Source organism: Apostichopus japonicus, chromosome 20 (genome assembly GCF_037975245.1).
Source record: "Apostichopus japonicus isolate 1M-3 chromosome 20, ASM3797524v1, whole genome shotgun sequence".
Classification (NCBI taxonomy): domain Eukaryota; kingdom Metazoa; phylum Echinodermata; class Holothuroidea; order Aspidochirotida; family Stichopodidae; genus Apostichopus; species Apostichopus japonicus.
The window spans coordinates 32,909,075-32,927,901 of NC_092580.1; the positions used below are offsets into that span (position 1 = coordinate 32,909,075).

At 35.7% G+C, this 18,827-nt stretch overlaps 2 protein-coding genes across 8 annotated transcripts in view; both read right to left on the bottom strand.

The window, feature by feature from the left end:
- Nucleotides 1-380: 380 nt before the first annotated feature.
- Nucleotides 381-7,648, bottom strand: LOC139961889 (N-alpha-acetyltransferase daf-31-like). Its single transcript, XM_071961523.1, has 6 exons — nt 7,450-7,648; nt 5,633-5,790; nt 4,756-4,917; nt 3,952-3,996; nt 1,930-2,014; nt 381-1,038 (listed from the first exon to the last, which is right to left on the bottom strand). Exons 1-6 carry the CDS (start codon nt 7,468-7,470, stop codon nt 721-723), a joined length of 789 nt encoding a protein of 262 aa, XP_071817624.1. The 5' UTR covers nt 7,471-7,648; the 3' UTR covers nt 381-720.
- Nucleotides 7,649-8,398: 750 nt separating this feature from the next.
- LOC139961830 (protein bicaudal D homolog 2-like) overlaps nt 8,399-18,827 on the bottom strand; it is a 37,137-nt gene continuing 26,708 nt past the window's right edge. For 5 of the 7 annotated variants that reach the window (XR_011791035.1, XM_071961381.1, XM_071961377.1 and 2 more), the window contains one exon: nt 8,399-14,036. Coding sequence is in view for 2 of the 7 variants with exons in the window: in XM_071961381.1 (XP_071817482.1) it covers nt 14,031-14,036 (6 nt within the window). In the remaining 5 variants the exon portion in view is untranslated. Of the gene's footprint in view, nt 14,037-18,761; nt 18,824-18,827 lie in introns of all 7 variants that reach the window. The other 2 variants (XR_011791036.1, XM_071961375.1) reach the window with 1 other exon arrangement.

Here is an 18,827-nt window from a genome sequence, read left to right on the forward strand (position 1 = left end):
ATTCGAAGCAACCTTTATCTAAAGGAGTAGTTGTTGGGGGAGGGGTCTAGTTTACCTTACAAATGTTTTGCACATACTATGCAAAACATATTATCTTTAGATGAATCTCAGAAGGTGTAAGCAACTTCTTTTCATATCACAAAGACATGAATAAATCCTTTCTCAACATTGTCAAGATATACAAGTTTGCAGTGATGGAAATTTAGGAAGAGAAACAAAGCATGATTAAAGCGAGACATGTCACCCACCTCCCCCCCCCCTCCCCCACTCTTACTCTCCTTCATTGGATTTGTGAAAACAGTCCTATTTTGGGCAAATAATGGACAGTAAAATGTGCATTGCATGATGTGAATGAAGCCACAAAATAAGAGCAAGTCCAATTCATTGTCAACTCAAAATCTATTTGTAAGTTATGCATGCGAGTAAACAGTACATCAAAAAGCAGGACTCCAAACAAGGCCATGTTTAAATGGAAAAAAAGCTGGAGTACACAACCCCTATTGATAATGACACCTTTCTCCAAAGTTGTCGGTCCACCCATGGCTAAACCCCAAACGACGAGTGCAAGTTTGTGAGTCAGTACCCATTCCGTTCACTCCCCCCTCTCCTCCCCCCTCCCTCCCAACCAACAAAAAAAGAACGAAAACCTTTCGTTTTGATAGACACAGAGCTACGATAAAATGCAAACTATTTTAACGTGATCAATAAATACATCGTTCATCAACTAGTCCCTTTATCCTCTGTCTTGTGGGCATCTCGCCCTTTCCTCCTTCCCTTCCTAGATTCCTTTCCTGTTTTCCCTTCCCCCCTCCCCTTATCAGTGTTGTCTCTTTTCTTGCTCTCATCTCCTTGTTTGTCCCCATCCTCCTTCTTCTTATCGTCTGAGTTTTTATCCTCATGTTCAGTCTTCTTGGTATCTGCAGGTCTCTTCTCTCCTTCTGTTTCGTCTAACATCAGTTTGCTGATTCCTTCGTTGGCCTGAATGATCTGTTCTGTGATTTCATCCTTATCTTCCACCGTGTTCTTATCTTTGGAAGACTGCAAAAAATAAAAAATAAATAAATAAATAAAAATACGACCAACCAGACAAAACCCATACTTGGAAATAGCTTGCACCAGTGTGGAGCCTAAATCCATGTACGGGAATCAGTTGATGATGTGTTTATAAATGACCGTATCCTGCTGATACCTGTGTTCTACAACATGCTATAACTACAGTGTAACAAACTTCTCTTTGTAACTCAATTCTTAGCGTATATTAAAGTTAGGGCGACCTAACGTTTTGACCCTAGCAGGACCTTCTTCAGAGGCTAACTGAAGATTAGCCTCTAAAGAAGGTCCTGAAGTTGTCAATCACTAAAACCAATCTAGCAGCTTAGGAGAGATTTATAAGTGAAACTGGCTGTTGAAGGATTCTCACTTGTAAGCATGATTCCTATATTTAAAAAAAAAAATTTGGTTTGGATAAATACTAATATCCTTCACTACTTTATATACCAAAAATATAGCACTTATAATCCACTCATTGCGATTTTGTCTACAGATCCCATGCATTTACACTCATGTCACTAGTGCACCATACCTCATGAAGGCTATGATATATGGATTGCTACTCACTATAGTGCATTTTCTAGTAATTCACCTAGTCAACTGAAGACAACTACATCATTAACAAAGAGTGTTATGCACAAAATTAGGCCTGAACCTCGTATATCATTTGAGATATTTTTCAACTTTAAGAGTATTAGATTTTTTAGATGAACTAAAACATGTGGTTTCAAACTAACACTAAATTAAGCATTTTAAAACTTTAAACATGTTATCACACTATTGCTACACACTAAAAATGCATATTGCTTTCAAACATTTCAGTGAGACATATTGCATTTTTAAACCAACCAGTTGCTTATCGAAGGAAAATGCTGTTACCTTATTCAAGAAAGTCGTAAGATCTCGTTTCATGGCGTATGCATCCTCCCCGTCAGCGTAGTACTTTGGTTCGATCTCACTGACCCTAGATTAAGAAGATGAAGAATACATGGGAATGAGGAGAATAGTTGGGAAGAAAACAAGCAAATACATGAATAACAACAACTCTAGTAAACGGTGGTGGTATTTAATTACTCTCAATTCTTATCCTTCCTACTCGATATTAGACAGAACTCCTCAACCTGTCCCTGCATATGTCCTAAATAGATGGGACACAAAGTACTGGGGAAGAAATAGAGAACAGAATTAACGATGCTCTGATTAATTTCTTGATCTGCCTGTTAGTCTAGGACAATTAAAAATGTTTAGTTCTAATTTGACAAAGATAACTTCCTATGCTTTCATCCTCATACTTGACTATTGTTTCACACACCCGTACATGTAAAGCAGTGTCAGGGTCTCCCTAGAGTGGTTGTCTGACTGTTGGATGACCAAACCTACCATAATTCTTCTACAATGACTGTACAATGGGGATTAATATCTGCTTTACTTTATACGGGCAAAGTTTTAAGGACTTTTGTTAAATTCTCCCTTCGAAACAACCAGGCCTCATATTTGGTGTCCAAATAGACATTATGGCTGTGTGAAAAAGTGACCAACAGTATTGTGACCAATACTTACACTATACAGAGATGTGTAGGTTTGGTAAAAAGAACACCAGCTTTGAGGGTGATACCAGTTTTACCTATGTGGGGGTATTACGTTACAGTACAATCTGAATTTGATGTTAATAATAATCGTCAGGCAGACAACCTCCACAAGCTGATTTTGGTTACCCAACTAGAAATTTGGTCATCTTGGACCATTAAAAATTTGCGCTGCTTATATGCGTTATCTGTACTGTTTACAGATGTCTGCAACAAAGCAACTCGGTCGCATGGAAGTGTTTATCAATGTGCAAACACGCCAGGTGAACTTGACTAGTTCAAGGCTCCACATGTTCACTTTGGTCAAACAGAGAAAAATGCTTTATAAAGCACACATTTAGGTGCTTAAAAACAACAAGTTTGACTTGAAACTTCAAAAATATGCTTCAAAAGATCTCTTCTTCAATTGTCAAAACAAAACTAGTATACACTACTAGTGATCAACTCACAGTTACCAATATGAACCGCTGTAAAAGACTGCAGCGTTTCAAGTTTCCCAAGACTAAATAGGACTGATAAGACAGCGCCCTTTGTATATTTGGGGCGGTGTGGCTGGAGAGCACATTTCCGTACAGTCAGATGTCTCCTATACAGACTGAGATATCGAATCAAAAGTCAGGCATATCTTTTGAGTTTTGCAGGTTTCACAGAATAGGCACTGCTTGTCTGCGGAGATATCCTCTCTTCTGTGATATTGATTCAGCTTTCCATTTTGTAGTTGCTGCAGCTTTCCTTATTGACATGTCGCCTTACCAGTGACCACATTTTCCATGCACTTTTAAATGCAGAATACATTAAAGGCATTGAAGACTCGCCCCAAACCACGTGCCGCGCTCTGAAAAAGTTAACTTTCCGTTGCTTGCAAGTGAAGTTTTCTTCTTGTCGCTACAAAATGCAGACAGTAAATGAAACGTGATACCTTGTTATCTTTTATCTAGACCTGAGATGTCCATCGCTGCTATGTACACTGTGTTGTGGGTATTGACCATAGCTGTATGTACTGACTGTACACTAGTGTCTAATTACCGACGGTAGCAAGCTGTGTGTGTATTTTCCGGGATCTATGGTGGTGTCTAACACTTCTGTTACACCTCATTCAAAACTAGGTCAGATTACCGGCATGAAACGTTTCTTTGTGCGCGAGTCTTCACACCATTTAAGGGGGGTCATCTTATGTTGAGTTTCTTCCTTGTAACTAATTTGTGCAATAATCTTCCACAATTTCAACATGGTTCCCTTTCTTTGTATTCTTGATATACTTTCATCACCATCAAAGCAAAATATATAAAATAACAACAACAGTAGTTATACTCACTCAAATTTGAGGGTGTTCTGATAGAGATGGAGGGCAGCACGATTACTGGAGAAAATGAAAAAAAAGCAGAAGGTGGGGTGAATTAGAGATCATAAAAACACATTAAAAATTCATTCAATATTAACAAATATTCAAATTTATATTATTATAAATTATTGACACAGGTGACAGATGTTGACAGATTTTTTTTTTGATGAAAAAGATAATATTAATTTCTTGGTTGGGTAGAATCTGTTTTTGTAATATCCAATGTTAACACTAATTAATTACTCATTGTGATGAAAATCATATTTGGGTATGAGACATGGTTTGAGGAACTATTTAACTTTATCACAAGTTAATCTTAAGCATAGTCAACTCAATACTGCCACAAAATATGCTAGAAAGTCACATGAATGGTCATTCATGTTCAAACTTTAAGAGTTTTGACTGCTATCCATAACAACCTTTTCAAAACAGCTAAAATATGTCATTTAATACTCCTCAACATCTATGAATTTATTAGAAACATTTGAGCAAATTTGAGCAAAATATGCTGTCAATTTGTAAACTTCGGTCCTGGCCCTGTTTAGTGTTTACCAGTCCTAGTGGTCTGTATACTGATAATTGTAGGCATTTATTGATCTATTTCACTGCAAAATTGAAACGAAATGTAACTAACATCCAAAGGTATTCAACAAAACAAGTATAAAACCTTTTAAATGATATGGAATGGTGTGTTGTCTGTCAATCCGTGGAGTTGACAAATGTTGCAATATATGTAAACCAACTCCCCAGTGTAGATACATGCATACAGTGCTGTACCTTTTGCGTACATGAAGAGACACATATTGTGCATTGAAGCACTCCACCATGGCACGTGATGCCTGGTCCATTAATTTCTGGGCCAAACCTAGCCTCCGATGGGATCGTTTCACAGCCAGCGATGTAATGTGGCCATGAGGTTTCTCGTCTGGATCTTCCTCCCTGTCAAAACAGCACAAGGAAGAAAAACAATTTTGCAATTTTTTTTCCAGGAATTTTAAGCAGTAGTTTATTCATCATCTCAAATCTGGAAAAATTCCTGTTTTACAAAGTATTTCATGATAAGATGTACCACCCCTCCCCCTCCAAAAAAAATGCTAGAAATATCCAATAATGGTCAAGTTTGATGTTCGCAATTCAACAAGCACTTTCATGTAGGTACAATAACACATTCTATTGTCTGAGCAGACGCTTTGCAATATTTGGAAATATTTTGAACGACCAGCAAATTTGGTCACATCCAACATAGGTGCTACAATGTGGTCATATCATACTTAACAAGTATATAGCTACAGTACTTTAGCAAGTTTCTTGAAAACATAATCTGTCACTTAGTTTTGTCAGACAACATTCATCAGAATGGTTGAAATTACACAAAAACATTAATGTTTTGTCAATAAAAACTCATGAAATTTGAGGGAAACGAACACCTTTCTGAGGTGAATTAACAGTAACCAAACATTTGAAGATTGCTGGAATGGTCGTACAACATCCATATATCTCCTAGATCGAAAGGTGAATACATTGCATGGCTGGTCAAAGTTACAACAAAACAAAAACCTAAAATGCAACTTTTTCAGTCAAAATAACATTTTTATTCTGTAAGAACCATTTCTCATAAGCTTGAAAGCAGCTGCTGCCCACACCCTAAACTTACATTTTAGCCAAAACGTAACCAACCACCTTTTGGTTCTCATCCTCGGCGACATATGACAGTTGTGGCCAGGACAGTCCATGGTAAAAGTAATACTTCATTTGGTAGTTCTCAGGCAAGCAGAGCAAATTGCAGTGCTGCATATTCATGAGGTCTTGTGGCTATAAAAGAGAATAATGTCAAAAAAATGTTGCAAACAAGTAGCCTAACAACATGAAATCCTATAGTCTGTGCTGAGTGACATTCTGATTTACATTTCAAGGGATCAACAGGTGTTCAAAGAACACATATTGCATGACCTAAAAATTTACAATATTTGTTTTGTTAAACATTATTGTGAAGGAAACTTGCATTGGTGGAAGGCACCTCTTTCCGCGTTGGGTATATGGATTGTAGTGTAGACATGTTTGTTGGAATGACCATGCAAACTGAAAACTGAACTTTCAGAATGACAAAGGACAGATCCCGTTCTTTTTCAGAGCGACTCCCAGCACTTGACATGTAGATTGACAGCGAATTTCCAAAATAAGATTAAGGATATTTGAGTTAGTTTTGAAGAAACTTTTAAAAGATATTTAAACTGCAGAAAAGGTAAATTAAGAAAGTTACTTTCTGCAATGAAAACATGTATCGACCATGGTGGAAAATCATGATTTTGTGAAGTAATGGCAGAAACTAACATCCCTCTGCAAAGTGTACAGACTTTACAAAGAAGTCCATTGAGAAACCTAGTATTTGCCAAGGCAATTCTAACATTAGGCTGAGTACCAGGGTTCCAAATCTTTAATACTGAACTAACAATATTTACACTTATGTTTACGTAGCCCAAATTCTTTTAAATGAAAATTGAAAGTTGAATTGGAGTGGCATAGGCCTAGGCTACATTAATTCTATAAGAATTACAAAGGTTTTTCCTCCCTCCAATCTTTATGAGACTTCCGGATCTGTTAGTAGACTAGTTTCATCTTTTAAACTGTGTTACAACTTACAATACAAGGATATTAAGAAAATGGAATTGATACTTTGCATAATTGGGAAGCTGTGGAATTGGCAACACCAAAGTTAGGCCCACAGTAGGTTTAGTAAGGCCTAATAATTGACGCACCTTCGTAATTGACGCAACTAGCAACTATACAGCAGGCAACCTTAACTTTTTGCAGTGAAACTTTTTGCAGTGCAGAGTTATATATTTCATGAGTTTGAATCCATTTCAGCTATGTGCTGATCAAATTGTGTGTGTTTTATAGCTTTTAACACCTCACCCCAATTTTGCACGTATTTTTGGCATTTGGAAATCTTTCTCCCTAAAAATAACCAAAATTACCTCAAAATGATACCACAATTCTCTGGAACCTGACCTGTCTGAGCTGAGAGGCTCAGAGCCCGTAAACATCATTCAGAGTCAATGGATGTATACTTACAGTTAGCTTATCAACGAATGTGTCAATTTCAGGGTATGAAAGAACTTGACACGGCAGACCTTTTGTGGTCACATTCTGCACAATTGTACATTGCATAGGCCTAGGCACAGAACAACAAATATTTTGATATCATTACATTTCAGGGGAAATACACATGAAAAACGCATACAGTTGAGTTATTTTGGATTTTCCTTGATAGACATCGTTGATCAAATCCTTAAGTGCGTCAATTAAGAGCCCACCATACTACTAAATAGTAAATGTAACTTAGCCTAGGGCAGGCCTGGCTGAGATAGGCCTAACATTAGGCTATGTCACTTGTTAGTGTTACTACTGTTACTGTTATGTTAGGCGTAACAAAAAGTTAAGCGACGCGTAACATTTAGTTAGCATTCTTACACTTGCACGTCTGATATTCATTGCTTCGTCGGCTTGGTCAATACCACGTTTAGAATTTGGATACGTTTTACGGCTTTGGATTCTGTTTTTGCGACTTCATCAACAACTTTGCTGTAATCGGCCTAGGCCTAAGTTAGATTGTGTTAGACTGTATGCTAACAGTAAGCAGAACAGACCCAGGACATGTGTGTTATGTGTACTAAGTTCTCGATCACATGGATACTAAATTGGAGTGTGATATGTCCGACAAGATAACGACTTGAACCGAATTTAAAATTCGAAAGAGCGCCGCATATTCTTGACACATACGTTGGTCGAGGTTGTTTTTTCGGTTTACAAGAGGTAGGGGAGGAGATAATTGAAGCACAAATTTGTGTGTACAGAGAATAAATGCCCCCTGCTTATGGATTTCGCTATTTCAACCTCCAGACTACAAAAGATTAGAACATCATATTGCACTCTCCTGCAAGTTTCTGGAAATTTTCCCCAAGATTACATATCCCAAATTAGTATGCCTTAATTACACTAAGTGGAATTCATATAGGCAAACACAACTGATAACAAAATGCTCTCCAGTTGGCCGATGCCCAAGAAAGAGAGGTTGGGTCCTGCCCACAATCATTGAGCTCACTGATCCCCTCCCCCCCCCCCCACTTGCATTGCACTTTCCCTCCAATATGTTATAAAGTAACAATACACTACTGTCAGTGCTATATTTTCCCAGGGCACCTACAAAAAAATCCCCAGGTGTTGACCCATGGAGCCAGGCCTATAGCCCCATCACCCTAGTCCATTTGTCAGGCCTGCAAAGTGGCTGTACAGATGTCCACATTTTTCTATGCATAATCCATCATTCCTTCTCCCTTTAGCAGGCCTTTCTCTTTTGACAGGACACAACTTGGAGTGTAAAGTGAATAGTTCTTAACTCAAAAGAAAACAAAACAAAGGATTTCTCATGAATTTCAATGTAATGCTTGTTATTTCATTCAACAATGTAGTATGCACACACACAAATCTAAGGCAATTTAATAATAAACCACCCTGCAAAAATGAAATTTAATCTATATCAATATCAAGCTCACTTTGAAAGATGGGTAGCTTATTTTATGAGTAAAATTAACATAATTTTTCTCACATCATTTCTTCATTTAACCAACTCATCAGAAAGTGATGAATGCTTTGATAGGACAGACTCAGCCCTTGCCTGCAGACAAAAGTACATCCATATGGTGGAGCAGGCTCAAAATTCAAAATAAGTACTAAATGACTTCCATCTTATAAAACAATATTTGCAAGCTAAAAACTATAATACATAAGAACGTGCAACTTGAGAAACAAACATGTCTCGATCGAACAATTGCTATTCATCTGTTTACAGACCACATGGACCAAATACTAGGCTATAAATTCATCAATTCCAATGAGTTTAATGTCTTGAAATGTCATAATTTATTTACAGGCCAAAAGATGCATCACTTGGGCAAGGTATGTGAAGGTATATAAATATCTACAATATTTAACACATTTCCTTGTTCTGTTTATTCTTCTTCTTTTTCAAAACAAAATATGAAGCTTTAACAGCGCAACAAGTAATTGACATGCCACATTCTGAAACATACAGATGCCTTTAGACTGATTAAATGTTCCTGCAAATGAATCAAATTGTCATAGAGGTATATGACTACTACTTGGTATTTTAGGTCTGCAGCTTTTTCTGCAACTATCAATCGGTATCCTTTTCATAATTCTATCACAATTCAATGTCAGGATATGAAAGTTCACATTGCTACAGAATCGTCCATTAATGTAATATGTTAAGTTCTTAGAATCCTTGTCAAATCTGATCATGAAAATCTGACATTTATAGGTTATCAAAAACCAAAAGAATTAGTATATCCACTACCAGTTTTTAGTCTTCAAGTGGATACAACGTAATGCAATAAAATATAACAACAATACAATTAACTTAAGAGAAAACAAAAGTGGGGTAATATATATTTATTAGTAGGATATGCAGCAATATATAGTTTTCTATTTAATATGATATATAAACATGAATATTCAGTTCTGCCATGACAGCACCCAGTTGGGACAATGTTTCTATATAATGTTCTTTCATGTCAAAGGACTTGTACGTACATTATCAGCAGTAAGAATATCCTATTTCTATTTTATATAGGTTCAGAACTGTTCATACTGTCAGTAAAAGTGCTTTCAACCATGATGTGTGAGGGCAGTATAGAGTGGTATTAGCATTGCAAAATTGTCCCAACTGGCTGATGACAGACTTGGAGAACATTCATGGTTTCTCATTTCCACTCGTTGATATGAATATGGAAGTATCTCTCACTTATATGAATATGCAGGTATCTCTTACATGAATATGCATGTTCGCTCATTGATATGAATATTTAAGTTCACTCACTGATAAAAATATGCAAGTTTCACTCATTGATATGAATATGCACAAAGTTACAAAGTTCAGTTCTTCTACACTTATTTTTTCCAGATAGCAATCTACATTTTTTCACTTGCCATGTACACACACAGTAAGAAACATCCAACTATTCTCAATTCAAGCTCTTTACTTTCAAAGAGGTCATTCTATCTAGTGAACTATTACAGTGATTCAGGTTTTCAAAATTGTTAAACTTGTTAAATTTCAGTGTGTATTAATCAACTACATAACCAAAAGGTGTTCTAGAATGACGTCAACTGAAATTCAAAGCAGCAAAGAAAAAATATATCTATGTAAAATACTTGTTGGCTTTTTTCTTTTTCTCTCTCTCAAAACTGAAGATATATTGCCTGAATACGGAGAGCCAAACGTTCCATAAATGTCGAAAAAGAAAGTGAAATGTCAAAGTTAATATATATATGTTCAATTCGATATCAACATGTTACAATTCGATATCAACATGTCGAAACAAAATACCAATATGTCATTACGTCTATCAACATGTCAAATTCAACATCAGCATGTCGAAAACTTGTAACAGCATGGCACTACTACATTGGTCATGTCAACATTGCTTGCTAGATACAATATTGAAGTCATGCTATAATTTTGGCACATCGGCGCACGCCTACATTTCGTTAATGCCCAAAACTGTATATATATGTCGAGACTTTATATGAGAATGTCCAAAACTTGTGTCAGCATGTTGAGAGAAGGAAATAAAATATTCAAGCCACAGGGATCACGTTGATGCCTTAGTGCAATTTTTGGGCCGTTTTTTGGATACAGCAATGTCCAATAGGGCCAACACCTCGAAAGAATTATCCTGCTCTTTGTTAACATAATCAAATCATGTGACGGCCATGGGCACTTTATGGCTGTTGCCTGGGGCCCGGTACAGATAAAAGTCAAAGATGGTATTTTTTGGTTTCTCCAATGTATAAAGGGTCCAATGCAAATACAGGAATTATCCTTGTGTCTTTGCACATGATTAAATCACATGTGGGCCAAACGTTGGCGCACCGATGTGCCAAAATTATAGCACGACGTCAATATTGTATCTAGCAAGCAATGTTGACATGACCAATGTAGTAGTGGCATGCTGTTTCAAGTTTTCGACATGCTGATGTTGTATTTGACATGTTGATAGATGCAATGACATATTGTATTTTGTTTCGACATGTTCATATGGAATTGTAACATGCTGATATGGAATTGTAAAATGTTGATATCGAATTGGACATATATATATTAACTTTTTTTTCTTCATTTATTTCATCTATACATAAGAACAATAGAACAAAGTGGTATAGTGTAAACAGGACACTAGAAAAACAAGAGTAGTTTATCGAGCTAGCAACCAAAAAATAACAAAAAAACAAAGAAAGAAGGTAACAATTAAGAATGGAGATAAATAAACAAGACACTTGGGCACTTCACTTTCTTTTAAGACATTTATGGAACGTTTGGCTCTCTGTACCTGAATACCTTTACCCCATATGATGAGTAGCACAAATAACACCAGGTAGAAACATGTTGTGGGTACAAGATATTATTACTGCCAATGTCAGAAAACTGACAAATATATTTTGTAGCAAATGAAATACATATATATTATATATATATACAGTATCAACCTGAAGATCATACAATAAGACAAACTTAACACTTAATACAACAAAATCCAGCCATATGCCAATAAATGCAAGGTGTTTCATCAATGTTCCAGTACACAGAATATTGTAAATACAGAGTAAATGGCCTGAAACAACGGATTCATAAAAACAGAAGACAAAAAAACACCAGTGTTGGTCCAGCTTGAAAAATATGATAAATTGGACAAAGTCCAGAAGGTTACCATGAATTCAAAGGAGTACGAAAGTCTCTGCAGTTTACTTTTGATCCAGCACTGACTGTAGTGGGCTATGCCTATAATTACCCATGTTCCCAAGATAAAATAAAGCCTAAGTGTTTGAAGGATTTCTCCATTTTTCAAGAGGTATGGGGTGGGATGGAGGGGGCTTTGTTGTTGGTGCTGTGAATTATTCCACAACTTCCGATGTCTTTACAGAAAATAGTCAACTTCATTGGTTTTAGTTAAAGATGGAATGGTCAATATGCAAATGCCAGAATGATTGCTGGGGGTTTAAGAAATACATTTCAATAAGTTAAGGGTGTCAACACAATGTAATTGAAGGTATTTTAATCTAAGACCAATTCCATCATTTTCAGTGAAAATGTGTGAACATTAAATCAGAAGTCACTAAAATGGGTAATTATTGAGACAGAAATCAATTTTCTGATTGAAATGTTTTTTCGATTTCCTTAGTTAAAACAAAAAAAATTATTTCATGGTGACATTGTCCTAAAATCATTGGTTCAACGCCGTTAATAGGATGTCAATTTGTAGGTCAAAAACTTGCAAATTGACGATACTTAAAAAAGTTGAATTAAATAATTATTGCACATATCCTGAGTTACAGAGATTTTCACCTTATTTTTATTCTTACTCAAGTTAAAATGCTGACCTTATATATTAAAAAATTATGACTAAATATAAGAATACTACATTCTACTGCCTTTGAATACTAATTTTAAAAATTACGCTGAAAAACTACCTGCGAGGCAATTTTGGGAAAAACTCATCTCACTAACTGGAACTTTTGACATTATACCAACAGCTTCCATTTCTTTTTTTGGTGAAGACTTTGCAACTGATGAACAACAAGGGGAAATAACATAGAAGTAACTAGCAAGTACCCAATGGTAACACTTATCCCAAAACGGCAAGTGCTCAAGGACAATTTCCTTTGGTCAAGGTTTTTGGTGGCAACAATTGCCTAAGTTATTATGTCTATAATTAGTTATCTTCAATTAAGACTAAATAAAAGGTAAAAAAACAAATGTATTCATGGAATGGAGAACACATATTCCTTTCAGATAATGTCGATATTATGCAACTGCTGGCATCATTCATGAAGAAGAAACCCTAAATGCTGTCTTGGTACTTGATGTTATATCTTTGCCTTTCATTTTTCCGTCTCTGCGACCTTTTTTGCATGCTTGGCTTAGCAGTATCGTAATATGCTCCAAAACACAGGGATGGGGGGGGGGGGGGAGTGGTTCAGTCAGAAAAGTCTGTCCCATCATGCTTAAACTCTAAAGCCTAGGGACCACAGCTCAACACTTAGCAACATTTTGTATAAAACTAATATAAACAACAGCTCCTCTTTGGAACAATAAAATTTGTCTACCCAAAGTTTTACATAAGTTACTGACAATTTTGTAAAATATTTTGTTATAGGTAAATCATAAAATTTTGATTTGGTAATTGTTTAAATCATTCTTTTTCTAATTTATTATACAGACATTAAACTAATGTCAATAACAAGTATATCAGCACCTGAAGTCAAAGATAATATTTGTACAGGACAAACACACTTGACTATTCTTCATATTACTTAAACATAACATGTAAAATTTACTCCCATAAATGAAGATATACGCAATATCCTATTTGTTGATTGTCTTTGTTATCTGTTCAATAATTGTTCTCAAAGTAAAGATTTTGAGGATAGAAGACTCAGTAACACAAAATGAACATTTTGAATTTCACACAAATGTCTCAAAATCTGAAATTGATCTATTCTCAATCATCAATACTTCACAAATCTTCGTGCTACACCTTAAAAATTATTTTTCTTCTTCTAATTATTATTAATAAATAGCCTTCTCACTGTCATTGTTATTTTACATGGATTTTCCCCAATAAAACTTAAAATTGTTATTATAATAGTCATAAAAATAATTATACAAACACACAATCTTCAACAAGATTTGTGACAGCTCTATTTGTGAAGTAGTGTAATAGGTATATATATAGTCCAATTTTAACAGGAAGCAATCTGTACAATGCTGAAGTGGCCGATAGGCCCATCAATCATCCGACTGCCATTTGATGTATTTGAGGTGTCCCTTCATTACCTTTGACCCTTGACCTGTACTCGTCATTTCTGTTGCCCAGCAACCAGATGACATCACTTCTACCTTGATGGAGAAGTTTTAATCTTGATGCGGGGGACTGGATGTATTTTACAGAAAGTCATCGCTTGTTACTTTTTGGCTAGCACTGTTGATAGACAAAAACAATAACAAAATCAATAACAATAAAAACAAGATTCAGTCGAAAATAGACTTTGATTTACAATATGGTGGAAAATGAACAAAAATAAGTGCTACCAATACTTACTGGTTTGTGCCCACATTTTCATGTGATACTTTTGTCAATGTTAACAAGCAAAAGGAGTGTTGAGAGGAAAATCAATAAAAATTCCCTTTAGTACAATCATCTCACCATAAATAATTTTTCAAATGTCAAAAGTATTCCAAATGTTAGTTTATATAAAGCATGTTTATAAAAGCAAATGGTTTGAAAATAAATATCATGTTATCTGAATATGATTGTAGCCTTTTGTCAGATTTTCCATACATTTATATCATACTCCTTCTCAAACTATAATGTACACGCACAAAACTCCAAAAATCATATTTGGGTAATTGCAGTGACCAAGGACAAATGTCTATCCTCTTACGTGCTTTGCTATTAGAATGCAATGTAAACGTAATACTTCATTGATCACATATCAACGGTTCTGTAAACCAGGACCGATTAGAACTGAGATCAAACAGATAATCATTCACAAATCAAGAAACTTATCAAGATGGGAATGTCACCCCAATCCTTTGATTAGCCATCGGTAAAAGAAAGCATGATACATGCTTCACCTCATAGTACTGAATGGAACAAAACCATACAGACCACACAGTGTAGGTACTACATACATAGCCATGGTTAAAGAAAGCATGATACTTGGTTCACCTCATAGTATAGAATGGAACAAAACCATACAGACCACACAGTGTAGGTACTACATAAATAGCCATCGGTAGAAGATAGCATGATACATGGTTCACCTCATAGTACTGAATGGAACAAAACCATACAGACCACACAGTGTAGGTACTACATACATAGCCATGGTTAAAGAAAGCATGATACTTGGTTCACCTCATAGTATAGAATGGAACAAAACCATACAGACCACACAGTGTAGGTACTACATAAATAGCCATGGTTAAAGAAAGCATGATACATGATTCACCTCATAGTACTGAATGGAACAAAACCATACAGACCACACAGTGTAGGTACTACATAAATAGCCATCGGTAGAAGATAGCATGATACATGGTTCACCTCATAGTATCCAATGGAATAAAACCATACAGACCACACAGTGTAGGTACTACATACATAGCCATCGGTAAAAAAAAAGCATGATACATGATTCACCTCATAGTACCGAATGGAACAAAACCATAGAGACCACACAGTGTAGGTACTACATACTTACAGTAGCCATCGGTATGAGAAAGCATGATACATAATTCACCTCATAATATAGAATGGAACAAAACCACACAGACCACACAGTGTAAATACTACATACATAGCAATGGGTAAAAGAAAGCATGACACATGATTTGAACACCTCATAGTATCCAATGGAACAAAACCACACAGTGTAGGTTCTACATACATACTGTGCAACTGCTCACTTTGCAGACTTCAACATGTTACAAACAGGCCATTGTTAGGTTCCTCATATTTCCATGTCACATTTAACAGAATGAGAATTCTGGTCTCTTGAGATATCATTTATGCATGCTAATATACAACTATCCAATCTTTCATTGGTGACTTCTATGGAGGTACACTCTGTGAAATATTCTGACGATACATTATTCTATCAATTTATCCTAAATACAACAGAGTTGAAAGAGCTAGAGTAGATTCTATGAATATATTATGCTGGGTTTAACCAACGTTGCTCAATAGTAGGATTAATATAATATATCCTATATATCTATTAGAAAAAATTTCACAAACTACAAGGTTTTCTTTTCATTGAATTATTTATTTTTGGATGATTCACCAGAGAGTCCTTGAAATGTTAGCTGATCAAAAGTACATACCATAAAACTCTTTGCTGCTAAATGTGTGATTTAATTCTCTCATAAATCCATAACTGGCCATGAGGGAAGGGGGGGGAGGGGGAAGGGGTGAGAGGTCTCCCAAGAAATCTGTCCCCTCACCACAGTGGCTTCTACACATCCATGTTGCTTTGAAATCTCACACTCACCTCTAAGGAAAAGTTTCTTTCGCTCAATCTGTCATGCATACATACTCAAAATAACACAAAATTGTTTTTAGCTATGTGACGTAATGTGACGTATGTGATAAAAAGCTGAAGCTTTGGGCATCAATCAAAGTGTAAATTGCAAGTTGTATGCAAATATAATACAGATAAATTATTTCAAATTTAGTAAATAAAAAGTTTCAAAACAAACTGTCATACCTGTACACATATTCATGACTCCCCCTCCCCCCCCAAAAAAAAAAACATACAAAAAATTATTGGAAATGCTCAAGAAATTTGATCTTACCTAGAGTAAGATAATTAGCAACATCCTCAGTTTCTCAACCTATCAAATATACCATTTCTAGGTAAATCGCTAAAACCATGGAGGTAAAACAGACCTCCATGCTAAAACGTACCTTAGGCACAGAACACCATTAAAATACTTCTCTATTTTATATCTTAAAATATCATATTCGTACCACTAAAGTAGTGATACCACTTTGAAAAGATAACCTGAGGACAAATGAAAGGGATCCCTCTGGAGAGCTCTTTAATTGGTTATCATTTTTACTTCCTTTCTTGACCAAATTTTCTGGATGGAGAACATAAGCTGCTTAAACCTGAGGGGGGATTTAAGAAGGTCTTAATAATAAGAGACTGGTATTAATACATTCCAGAGTAAAGAGGTCATATGTGCAGTTTGCATGCATAAAGGAGTACTTACTAACTAACAAAGAATAAAGCAAGGCTTCAACTTTACAGGTATTTTATAGGAAAGGTGTCAGAAAATGGATATTTGACAAATTGACAGAGAAGAAAGGCACAGTAATAAGGAAAAGAATCACCACAGAACAAATGAACAAATATATAACAATGAAAGCATTGTCAATTTCATGAAACTTCATGAGGGGATTTTAGGACAGGACACAAAGAACTATGTACATGTTATAGGTCAAACACCCTTGCATTTATATGCACATGATCACAACAGGTTCATAGTACTCTGACAGTCGCAGAGCTTTACAAAGAAGACAGAAGTGTAGTTCTTCATCCTCAACTAATTTCCCAGAATTTACTGGCAGGACTGAATGAGGCTAATGGATTTACTCAACCAATACAGAATACGATACTGTCTTCTTTCTCAAAACCTAAATGGATATCTTTTATTGATAACCTGAAACAATAAGCCTTGCTCAGGCTGATAACCAAGGACCAGACAGCTGTGATACACTGCCACGATTAGAGCTGTTTAGAGGTGCTGCTGCCACGTAGAAGCTAAAGAGCAGCCTTACGGTAAACAGTGGAGTTCCATCAGTTATCTAACTGCTGTACATATGGAACAAGGATTCACAAAGAAAGGGAAGGGTATACAATTTAGGATATGTCTATAGAAGAAAGGATAATATTAGAATTTAAAGATAGCCATCATACAAGAAAGAAAAGGACAGTGTAAGTGCTTATGAAAATATACCAGCACTGCACACGACAGAGGATTCAAAAACAGTAAATAGTTTTGAAATTTTTTTTGGTAAAGTAGGAACAATTGGTATTTGTGGAAGATGTACAAAGCCTGCACACCTTAAAGTAGGTCAGAAAAGATGAAAAAGATGCAAATTATATGCAAAGTGGTCATATATTTTCAAATTGATCATGGGTGCAAACAGGATTAGAGAGGGTATTTTTCAACAAATTACCGTCAGCAACAGAAGAATTGAGAAGAAGGACATGTAATAAACAAGAGAATCCAGTCAAAGAAACAGATAAAAAGAAATATTTCAGCAAAATATCACAACATCAAGGAAAGAGAACATTGCCAAAAGACTGTCAAAGAGGCCTGTAAAATAAAGCAAAACAAGTTTGCAACAATTACTATGAGAGGGTATAGTCACTACAGCACAAACTACAGAGAATTTAATATCTCACAAGGAAAGGAAAACAAATTAAAGAGGCTAGTTTATAACTTTAAAGAAGAAAACATCAAATTCACAACAAACAAAAATTATGCCCAAAGAAGGAATTAATAAATCATCTCAATATATTTATTTGAAAGTGATTGGCTGGATGAAATAAGTATTTTATATCTAGTTTCATATCTAGGCATATAAACTTCACTTCCCACCCTATTCCTACAACTACAGTAACTGCTTAAACTAAGGCAACAAAACTTAGAAACTGTCCAATTTGTCATTAATATCAAACCAATTATTAGCACCAGCTACAGTTGTGTCCATTATATCCGGCTAATACTGTTACTGAATAGAAGGCATTAAGGCAACACACAGACAAATGCAACTAACTCACTTGATGTTTTGAAAACCCCCTCAAAATTCCTCTTTAGCGCATGCTCACAAAAATCATCGTAAATAACATCATTTGGGTCATCACTTTGAGATCGATAAAATGATAACCTAGTCAGTTGGTTGCTATGGCTTCCTGCCTTTATGGTTACGTTGCATTTCATCGACTTGTAATATAAAACACTACGTAACAAGACCTAAACACAGAATGAATGACTGAATGAAAAGGGGGAAAAACAAAAAAACAAAACAAGCACATCACCATCCAAGTAAAGTAAGATGGAGACCTCCATGATACAGAGCCAAACCAAGATGCAAAGAGGAAAGAGGATGAAACTAAATAAATAGACCAACCTTTCTGGAAATGTCAATACAGGTTTCTTCGAGTCCACCACCTTGGCATGTGGATAGCTTGCCTTA